The 11727-nt window shown below is 40.4% G+C and overlaps 1 protein-coding gene across 4 annotated transcripts in view; it reads right to left on the bottom strand.

The window, feature by feature from the left end:
* Positions 1 to 805: 805 nt before the first annotated feature.
* Positions 806 to 11727, bottom strand: part of LOC117604966 (uncharacterized) — a 100945-nt gene continuing 90023 nt past the window's right edge. For all 4 annotated transcript variants that reach the window (XM_034325621.2, XM_034325620.2, XM_034325622.2 and 1 more), the window contains 5 exons: positions 9906 to 10383; positions 7384 to 7671; positions 6994 to 7144; positions 6703 to 6913; positions 806 to 6631 (listed from right to left, as the gene is read on the bottom strand). In XM_034325621.2, the coding sequence (XP_034181512.2) occupies positions 4433 to 6631; positions 6703 to 6913; positions 6994 to 7144; positions 7384 to 7671; positions 9906 to 10383 (3327 nt within the window). In that variant the 3' untranslated portion in view covers positions 806 to 4432. The remainder of the gene's footprint in view (positions 6632 to 6702; positions 6914 to 6993; positions 7145 to 7383; positions 7672 to 9905; positions 10384 to 11727) is intronic.

Genomic DNA, 11727 nt, shown 5'->3' with positions numbered 1-11727 from the left:
TTGTTCTCTAATTTTTTTCCGTTGGTTATTTCACTTACCTTATTTATTTTCTTTGTTTATTAAATAAGCTCATGAGACTATCCTTACCTTTACTCGAACCAGTTGCCATAAATATATGTTTTATAATATATTTATTATAAGAATTACAGGGGTTGCAAGAAAACCTCTTGAAAGTAAAGAAATCTCTAATCCTGTTAGATCTGTAATCACTGACGCTTACATCGCCTTAAAATGCATTTTTAAATAAGCACGCTAATTATTTCCTTTTTGTTTAAAATTTACTTACCTGGAATGGTAGCGATCTTATAACCACGCGAATCTTTCGATACATATCGCATTTTTACGCTTGCTCGAGTTCGAACAATAAGAAAATCGTTCATAGTAGATGTTTTATTTCCAATGTTAGGAACTGAAATGCCCATATAATAAAAAATATTTGTATCGTAATAATAATCATTATTATTATCATTATTATTATTATTATTATCATTATCATTAAATCGGGAAACGAAGGTTACGCTAAAACGTCACTTCTATACGTACAAAAAATGAAGAGAAACTCGCACAAAGAAGAACAAAAGAAAAAATAAACGAACATAAACTTTTTCTTTCTTTCATCGAATATTAATCATTCTGTAATTACTTTTTTTTCTTACACAGTCGCGCATCCGTACACGTACACTCGTTCACACTCATTTCGTCCAATATACTTCGTTCTATCTTCGACGTCAAAATGAACAATTCACGGTAACAAAACAAAAAAAAAAATTAAAACTTCCGTATTGGAATTTTGCACTTGCGATGGTTGCTTTCTTTCTTTTTTCTTTTTTTTTTTGTTTCATTTCTCGCTGAAATTTTTTTACTACACATTATTAGAGTCTCTTCTAGTCGATAAAGGGCTCGTTTAAAAGCACATACAAACGACCATCGTTATCGTTCGATTTTCAAAGTCACTATCTAAGCAGTTTTATGGCACGTATTCTCGCACAAGCCCTTCACTTTGTTGTCTTCCACCCTTTTTTTTTTCGTTCGTCTTTGCCGCGTTTCGAAGAGAAAAAGAAACTCTTCCTTTTTCCCGCGATTTTCACACAACGAACCACGACGTTTACACGCATACGTTTTAAAATCAGAAGTCTTTTTTTCTTTTACGATTCATCAGACTTGGACGTGATGATCTACACCTTAAGATCGTAGTTCTTTCGTATCGTTCACGGTCTCCGCTGATTCCCGACGGTTTTTCTTTTGTCAACGAAAGTAAAAGCACAAAAATAAAACGAGAAAGCTTCGTTAGATATATTTTACAACATAGCACCATACGATCGATAGAATATTTGAAAAGAAAAGAAAAAGAAATTTTTCTGTAATAAATCATTTTTCTTCTTTCATATTGAAACGATCAAATTAACGCATTGAAATGAATACAAATACTATTAATAATGATATGAATATCAATAATATTTCTAATTAAGAATGACAAAAATTTCAAATGAAAAATTAAAATTGATCATGTTCCGAATAATTTTAATTAAATTGAAAATTTTTGAACGCGCCGGGTGAGGAGCTTTTTACGAAAAACCGCGATCATAAGTTAGCAAACAACTCTACACTTCACACACACGTTCCTCTCCCTTTTTTTCACTTCTTTTTCTTTCGTAAATGAACCTCCAAACATGAACAACTTATTTTTTTTTGAAAGACATCGATATTAGAAATCTGATTTTACTAAGAACGATCCCAGCGAAGAATCTCCTCCCATCTTTCACACTCTTGTACACGTCTTAGGATTACGAATGCTTGAAACGTTATCTGACATTTTATTTTTGTGATTTTCCTGTTATCAGAGTATCCTAAAACGAACAAATTCTATGAATATGTCTACGCTTAACATCGATACACCCATCGGTGTTTCTTCTCTCACGTCGTTTTTAGTTTTCTTATTTATTTCATACCAGAATCGTCGATGGCCAACGATGTTCGATTACTGTTTAGAAAAAGAAATCTTTTATTCGCAGGGTTTTATTTATGGTGGTCACTTTGAATATCTTTGTAGTTTTATAACACTTCGCGTACCTCTTAGAATCATATAATTGTTACTAATAATATTTTTAATACGTCCAACAACAACAGAGATACTCAAGGTGATGATAAATGAAACACCCTCTATGTTACATGCAGATAGTTAAAAAAAACACTTGATTTTTTGAAAAATTAAACAGTGCAAAAATTATACTTGGATGTAAATGTCTCAATCTACCTAAGAAAGATTGAATGTACAAGGTGTCTTAGAAATATCAAATTTGCACCTCAAGAAACTTGACTCAGCAATGCGATCATCGTTGGCCATTCAAATAAGACAGCCTGTACACATTTCACTAAATCTTAAACGCTTTTCTTTATCGTAATGTTGAAAGATATAATGCAAGAGGAATTCGTAGTAAGGGTGTGTTGAGGGTGTGTGGGGGTGGATTTATCTAGCTTAACGAATACGTTGATTATATACATTATGTACAATGTGTCTCGTTGCTATTACACCGTTTTTTTTTTTTCTGCGTGCACTTATTTCGTTTAACAGCTGACTACTGAAGATCAGTGTGTACTTTTCTTGTAGTGGTGTATGTACGTGTTGGTACGATGAAAATGGTTTTTTGTTGATTGTTTTAACTAAACTTATTACAATAGAATTAGGGTTTTCGCGATCATTACTACGTAAGAATTGTGTGATCGTTATACAATAAACAATTATACGTTTTTACGATCCGTCGGCTAAAGATCTCGCATATACACATATACATATATATATTTTCTTTATTTATTTATTCTTTATGTATATATATATATATTTATTTTAGTTATCACATCGCACGTTCGAAACGAAGGAATTCTGACCTACGACGGTGAAACGGATCAACTTCTCTCGTAGACTTTTTTTAAAAATTAAAAAAAAAAACAAAGAAATATAAAAAAAGAATTATTATTTCGATTCGATTATTCCCTTGTATTCGACGTTGCGGCTATACGCGTAAGGTTCGTGAAGAACAAACGTAGAAAAAAAGTCGTATTTTTTCCTTTACGTATGAAAAAAAAGAAGTCAACTGTATTCTTCCCTTTTTTTCTTGATCGTTATCACAGTGCTTTAGTACGTTCATTGTTTTTTTTTTATTCTCTCTAACAGCGTCGAATATCTCTCTTCGAAATGTATATAAAAAAAAAAAAGAAAGAAAAGAACGAAAGTTACACGCGAAAAAAGTCGCTCGTTCGTTTCGACTTACGACGAAGCATCGTGTATTATTGTTACGTATAAAAAATTATCACCTAATTTATTGCATAATCACGGCAGCAGCAGCACGCAACGACAATCAGTGTACTTTTTCTTGTATGCACGGGGTTCGGTTTCGGGTGGGTGTCCTTTCAAGGGGATAATCCTGAACAACTTTCTTCTTTACCAAAATTCTCGAAAAAATTTGGTTTCCGAATTATTAGTGAAAAAACACTGATAATTATTCAAAAACTAAGCCTCGCAGAGAATTTTGGTAAAGGAGAAAATTGTTCGAGATAATCTCGACCACCACCCCCTGAAATATGCCCATCCCTAACCCAACCCCCTGTATATAAACTGTGAATGAAACCGAAGAGAAACTGAATACTGAATGGATATCAATATTGTTGCAATAAACATTGACTTAGAATCAGCAGTGCATTAGTCGTGATCACATACTGCCGGGTCGACGATTTTTCACCCAGGAGGCTGACTAATTTCCATGGGCATGTCAATTAGCCGCAAGAATGATACAGTTGAACAAAATTTAGCGTCTGATGTCGATGATACATAGCAGAGCACGTGCCTCTATTGCAGCTACTAGGAATGTGAAACAAAAAAAAAAAAAAAAAAAAGAAAAAAAAAGAACAAACACTGTCGCGATAGTATCAAAAAATAACACAAGAACAAAAAGAAACCTACGAAACTAGAAAAACAGCATAGGCGACAGCGTAGTCAGATATGCGCGTGTACGCTAATCGAATTTCATTGGAATTCGATTAACCCTTGGGTACCGCTCAAATGTTTCTTACACTCGTATCACAAAAAAAAGACCTTTCAATTAAAATCAGCTCGCTCGGTATCGGGTGCTAGAGGAGCGAACCGTGTTAATAGATTTCTGGTAGATTAAATGTTTGACCCGAACGGTGCGCAAGGATTAAAGATTCAAACCGAAAGATCCTTAAAACGATCACGTAAATACACGCAGGATCCACTCGTGTCGTTTCACCAATCCGTCTCGACGCAAGAACGAACAAGTCCTCGGGAAAAATACGAATTCGTAGCGAGGAAACCCGACGGATCTTATGTCTTTAGAAATTGTGTAATTAAACCACCGTTACTTGGCTAAAACGCAGAGGTGGACACCCTAAAACACGCATGAGATCGCACAATTGTCTATTTAGACGTCGGTACAGCCGGCTGATGCTGTCCCGTCATCCCCAGTCTTGGTTGCGAGGAAGCAAGTAGTTCTTTGTAGTACGCGCTGAACTCTGGCGGTAGAAAGGCGGAGGTAGCAGCCGTGGGCGGAATCGGCGGCGGCGGGAACAAACCGTTGTAGAAGGCGGAATAATACATTGGGTCAAGAATCGGTAGGAACTTGCCGGGTGTGTTTGGCAGTTGGGGAACGTAGGCTGGATGATTGTTTTGCGGCACAGCAGGAACGAAACCCGACGGTATGCTTGGAACACTGTGCCGTCTGCCGGCATCCGGTTGCCTGACATCCGGTTGCTGTTGCTGTGGTTGGTGCTGTTGCTGTTGTTGTTGCTGTTGATTCATCAATGCCTTGTCGCCTTCGCTGATTCGACGCTGCTGATGATGCTGATGTTGGTAGTGGTGCTGATGATGCTCTCTACTACCGCTCATATCCGCGTTTTTTCTCCTGTCGATGGTGTTCTGCTGTTGCATCGTCGCCATCCTTGGATACGAATTGACGCAATTCAAATGGTTCAGATTAGGTACGTTAGGTATAACGGGGTGACTCGGTTTCCTCGGCGTGTACGGTGAAACTGGCTCGCTCCTCGTCGTATACTTGCCGTTCGCGTGTTGCCTTCTCTGAACGGGTACCGCGTTGTTCCTAGACGGACTCGGTGCCCGCATGTGCGACGTCGGCCCGTTCATATGACTATGTTTCTGTTTCGGACTTACGATCGTGATCTCCAGGTTGTTCGAAGCCATCGTTCGACCATCGAGCACGTTCTGGTAACCGGGGAAGGTACTTCGTTTCGAGTAGTCTGTTGGTTTCTCTTTGATCGCCGACGAGTTCCTCATCTCCAAGTTCAACGGATTAGGCCTCGGCACTACAGGTACTTTCACTATTTCTAGGCTCGGCCTCGGGAATATCGGCTTGTCGTTTGACCTCTGGGTCAGATCGAGGACCCCGGTGTGCGTTGACTCGTGGTTCACGTGCATCTGTTGCAGCTGGAGTTGCAAACGTTGCAACGATGGACGATACTTTGGAGGGATGAGAATATCTTTCGGGTCGCCGTAAACCATCTTTTCGTTGTGTGCGAATATCGACCTGGACTGTGTCACCCTGGGTGGAACGACGTCGTGGCTGAGATGACTCGGCCACGCGAATCGTCGAGGCACCGTCGACGACCTAGGTGGTGGTACGTTCGCGTTCGCGTACAGTTGTAATAACGCCGAGTTGTTCGAAGTGCCGAGGTTTATCACGCGACTGTTCACCGTGTTATTATTCTTATTATTATTATTCGTCGTTACATTATTATTATTGTTGCTGTGATGAACAGGGGGCGGTTTGCTCTGCGTCTGTAATCGTGCTTGATGATGAGAATGCTGATGCTCTTGGGGCGACGACAACATGTGCCCGATGTCCGGTGTCACGGTGACGGAAATCAATTTGGGAATGGAGTTAGGCGTGACTGGAAGCGGATAAGATATTGGCGGCTTTTCCTCGGACTTCATGGTCGCTGGAGCCGGAGGATTGCTTTGGATCACGCTCGGCCGCGTGTCCAAGTCAACGGCAGTGACTTCGAGACCACCCTCGCGAAGTATCTCGAGCTTGCGTTTCTTGAAACTGGGAATGATTATTTTGTCCCTACTAGTGTCGCTCTCCGTCTCGAGATCGATCACCTCTGGCGATCTAGGAGGCACTATCGCCTTCTCGGCGAATATAGACTTCTCACCGAATAACGGTATGTTCTCCTTACCCTGTGCCAGCAGGGTGGTTTGTTTAGAGTCTAATTTCAGTTCCTTCATATCCTTCTCGGGTGGTGGAGTCAAGGTAACGACCGTAGAGGCATTTGTCGCTACTGTGGTGACCGGTAGACCCGGTGGAGAACACGACGGTGGTACTTGTTGCGATATCAGAGGGCTGTTCAATTGCCTCTCTAGAACGCTCTGACTTCCGGTACCGTTCGTCGGCGTAGTGGAGGGTGTACTGTTCGGCGTCGAGATCGACGTGTTCGAGGAAGGTGGCGGGCTTGGCAGTTGGTTGGTTTGCTGGCTGGGCGACGACGTACTGTTCGCGATTATCGTGTTCAACGACTTCAATCGTTCTGGTTTCACTCGTACGCTACGTAACGACGACGTCTTGCTAGTTTCCGTCTTCGGTTTCTCACCCGGAAGGAAGGGCTGCAACAATGAAATTCATTTTTCACTTACATTCGATCGCCCGGTTAATTATCCCAACTCGCGATACTTACCGTTGCTGATATAATTGGTTGAAGGGGAGAAGTTACAGCGGGAAGGTTCGTTTCCATAGGCGGAGGCGTTTCCGGTGGATACGGTTCGCCCGGTTCTTGCTTCGCCTCCTCGGACTCTTCGGACCCGCTATTACTTTTCGCGCGTCTTACATGAGTCAATTTAACTTTTGCATCATCGCCCTTTTGGTACCTCTCGTAAGGCAACAGTAACCTGTTCGCACGAAGTACAACGATCAAATCCAATTATCGAACATTTACCTCAGCTACCCCTTTCGTAATCGGAGTCCTTACCTTTCGTAATGCCGACGAGTGATTGTCGCGGCACTGGTGGATCCCGTGTTACCACCGATATCGTCGTAGACGGTCTTCCATAACCGGCCCGCGCTGACCGAGTCGTAACCACCCAACTGTTGTACCTTCGTGTAAAACAGGAAGAGGTCGACTGCAAAAGAAAACATTATCATCGTTACTTGGACGCTTCTGTGTAGTCGTTCTAGCGATACGATTATCGTGAGAAGCGTGTCAGTCAAAAGGAAACACTGCTGTATGTCAGCTTCGAAGCAGTACCGATTGCGATCGTCGTTTAAATTTAATCAGATTCAAGCAAAGTGTTAAGAAAAGCGCGTCTACAGGTGGTGGCCAATTGATTTGTAAAAAAAAAAAAAAGATTCAGATACTGACTCTGCCTGTAGCCCAGCAGTGGCATCGTTCCGACAGGCGTACCCCGCGAGTTCATGAAAGTCTGGACGTCTGTCAGGAACTTCTTCTCCTCCGCGCTTGTTTTCCGCTCGCTACGTCGAACAGCCGACGATGGTGGCCTACCGACGCTCTGCACCACCATGCTCGAATTCGTCGATGGTGCACTCTTCGAGGTAGACGCTACCGAGGCTTCGCTTTCGTTGCTTGACTCGCCAGGTGATGCGCTGCGCTTTTTACGCTTCCTCCTTGGTCGTCCTTTTAATTTCGGCGCTGAATATACGAATAAACGATCGCGAACGTTATTAGTAATTAATATTAATTAGTAATACCGGGAGGAAGGTGTAAAATTCAAGAGATATTTGCATTGGTAAATTAAAATCTTTCAACTTTGGCTGTGCGCAACTGATTAATTTAAATATTTAAATTTCAAAATGTTCATTAATTTACAATGGCTTTCATACATAATTGCTACGTTCAATTTTCTCTCTTCGACGATTTTTATTTTACTAAAATTTTATTGTAATATTTATCTGGTTGAAAAGCGATTTAGTTAACGAGTTCGAATAATCCTTGGGTCAACGAAGAGATAGGAAACGGTACAAAATGGTATAAAACATTCAAGTTTATAGTTTGCCATTGACGGTTACGAGAATTGTTTGTTTCAAGATCGTACCAAGAAACTAAACGATCCCCATTGGGATTAAATAACACGATAACTCGTGTCCCGCACGATTTCCGTTTCTATTTAAAAGACCGGCATAGCGATTGCATGTTCCCTCTTAATTCTCTCGTAACTGGACATAAAATAGTCAGTTTCATTATATATTTACTTCTGTTTCAACCGTTCGTTTGTTCCTTTGAATTGGAAAATGAAGTTTCGAGAGAAACTTACGAAATCTAATTTGTATTTAAATAATACATTCATTTATTAACATAATTATTTAATAATAAAATGTATCCTTCCATTATGTTATATTAACAAATAAATAGTGTAGGAGGCAGGCGTTAAGAGAGTTCACGGATATGTTAAATTCGAAACAGCTGATCGGTGTTCGTGAAGTCTCCTCCGCCCATGTGTGAGACAACAACGGTGTGATCGCGGAAATGTTTACACGTATCGTTGCCAAATATGTAGACAATCGTCAGCGTCCGAAAAACGAGCAACAGGTGTAAAAATCTGTTTACCCTAATGAGTAAAATTAAAAAAATAGAAACGTCGAGAATATTCGATCGCCACGAGGATATAAGGAACCACGAAACGACGATCCGCTTACGATTACGACACGATCACGAAAAGTGTGTATGTGTGTGTTATTTGAACTCTGTATCGTTTTTATCCCGTCTCGTTGCCTTTTAATAAACGGATAGACGCGTAGAAATTGCATTTTATACGATTTATGAAATTTCATCGACGATAAAAAAAAAAGAATAACCTCTGTAGAATGCAATATTTCACTAAATGCAATTGAAATGAAATCTCTGCATCAGAGAGAAAAGAAAAATAAATCATTGAATCTGTATCGCGTTATGCACATTTCAAGTTCACATACATTGTACAGTTGTCCATGTGTGTTCCACGTGCACGTGTCACGTTTCACCAAAAAGAAATGAACCGATTTTTTTACATAAAATATGAAAAATACTTTTGAACATTCGATAGCACTCACCTATATTGAAATATACCACTTTATTGTTTTTGATCTTCATCACTATTGTCATTACAAGCAATCGAAATCTGTATGATCACTGAGGCTAATTAAATCACAATCACGATATTTAATACTTCAATCACGTAATCAATGGTTTTCCTCTCACATTATAGTAAAGAGAACGGATTTAAATGAAAATGCTGAGACCCAGGAGACTGATGGAAATTTAAAGGCGGAGGACATGCGTTCCTTTCGGATCACGACCGTATTCTGATACTGTTAAAAGCTGTCCCGCCGACAAAGTAACGCACCACGTATGTTCGCGTTCGAAAAAGCACGATCGTCAATGTCCTCAACCGTTTTCTGTACCGGCCAATCTAGATGCGCTATTGTTTCTATTTTGTAGCCCTTCTATTATTTAAATTGATTCTGTATAATTCCTTGAAAAATGCAATAAAATATTTTTTCGAAGAATTTTCTTTAAATTGATATGAAATTCATAATTATATAATTCCTTTCCTGGATTATCCGTTATCAGCGTTAAAACACTTGCGACAATAAGGAGTTATGTAAATGAATACATTCTCTATTTAAAAAAAAGAGAGCAAATATTTTTTTAAATAGGAATCATATAAACTGACGTATAAATTTTCGGGGCTACCCCGGGAGGAGTGTTTCGAGAAACCTGAGAATATGTATTTTAGATAGATGTTACTTTCTTAATAGTTCTCTGATTAAAACCAAAGATGGTAAACCTGTCCCTTGAAAAAGACCTAAATATCTATATAAAAAACTTCGTCCCCCATTCATTTACCAATGCAAAGGAGGAAGTCGCGGAGACATGCATCGACCTACCTAAATGATTGCAGAGGAGTTCGTGAGTTTCTAGATCCGGGTAGTCAAAGGTGTCCCTGCAGAAGAGCACCCTGGTGCCCGGGGTGGCGGTGAACCCGCCGAGGGCGGCTGCTACGGACGAGCAAAGCCAGGACGGTTCGGCACCTTCGAGCCTACGTAGAAGGGCTCGATATCGACAATACCTCGGGTACGATAGCACGACCACTTTCGTTTGGGCACCGCATTCCGTCTTCCTCGTGTTATGGTTGCTCTCGAACTCCTTCTGTTGCTTCTCGACATCCGAGAAATCGATTCCAGGATCTGTGAGCACCTGGGGCTGAGGTATCTCGTACCTCAACGGGCTGTTCTCCGGAGAAGACGAGGGTGTCGGTGGATAAGATACCTCCCGACCCCACGACCATTCCAAGGTTGGTGATAACCACGTAACCAGGTCGTGAACACGGACTACCACCTTTTCGGATATCGTCAGCACCTCGTCCTGTAATCAAAAAAAAAAAATAATTTTGTTAATAATAAATCTTCAGATTCGCCCTATGTTTTATTCTTTGTTCAAATGGAAGAATATCTTTCCTTACTAAATATCTTCTGTAAACTCGTCTTTTACGAATGCTATAAATATGTATTTCTTCCCTACATCGTCATATACGTACCCACATCTTCGAAAGTGGGGCAGGAACTTCTTTACGCGTGTTTCGTCGTACAACTTCGATACGCGGGCTTGTTTTCTTTATGGAAAAACTTTTTGGGCCACGTTGAAACAGTATGCTCGTACTAGACGGAATTACCGTTTGAATCAAAGTTCTCTAAATGGAACGCAAAGAACCGACGATAATTGAGTTTACCCATTTTGATAGAGTTCGAAAGTTTCCCCCTTGCTCCTGCCAGATAGAAACCTATTTTACCGTTCCGACTAATCTTGGAACGTTGTTTTACCGACAGGTGGAGACACGTTTGGCTCGAAGCACTGAAACAACCCCCCTAATAAATTCCAACCCGTTCCTCCCTACATAGATCCGTTGGGAGGGTAGCAGCTAAAACACCTATGTATTCGTTATGTATACACATATAATCCAGCGAACGTAACTCGTGGTTTATGTTGTCCTCGAGTGCATCATTATCTACTCTGCTTCGACGATAATTTAATTGTCCGCTGGATGCTAGCGGCTACGTCATTTTCACCAAGTTTAACCCAACTCTTGGACCTCTGCTGATTCGTGCGATTTAATTCCTCTATATTATTCCACGTTGCCGCGACAATGCTTGAATAATAACTTGGGAATGCTAGAAAATAATATTTGTACAGGAGGGGGTGGAATTACAACGGCAATAAACAACTCTGCGAGCACAATAGGCTGAAAAAATGATAGATGCAATTTGCCCTCTTCGTATATTCCTTCCAGATTGAGTAACACTCGTAATGACTAGCGTACCGACCGTCGAATCGCATAAAATTTATTGCGCTAATGTTCACCGCGAGGATATATCTCGTACGAGCGGTGCGAGCTAGCATAAATCACTGAAGAAAAGTGAATGCTAAATAAATTCTTCTGCTCGTCGTTCGTCTAGCTTTTTAATTAATGTACACCGTCAATTGTGATATTTGATTTTTCGAAAAATTCTTTCCGAAGATATTGATATAGATCAGAATGAATTCGAGTAAGATAGAGTATAACGGCACCGAAATAGTAATCATATTTGCTCCCGTACAACGCCAAGTTTGCTGTTACATTTAATTAACGTCGCAAACTTGCCGGCGTAGTTGAACCGCAATTAGGTTATATAACTGCAAGATTCGTTAGCGTAGAATCGAATCGCGCGGAAA

This window comes from Osmia lignaria, chromosome 5 (genome assembly GCF_051020975.1).
Source record: "Osmia lignaria lignaria isolate PbOS001 chromosome 5, iyOsmLign1, whole genome shotgun sequence".
Classification (NCBI taxonomy): Eukaryota; Metazoa; Arthropoda; class Insecta; order Hymenoptera; family Megachilidae; genus Osmia; species Osmia lignaria.
The sequence above is the reverse complement of the archived record's forward strand: the minus strand, read 5'-3'. Positions and strand labels throughout refer to the sequence as shown.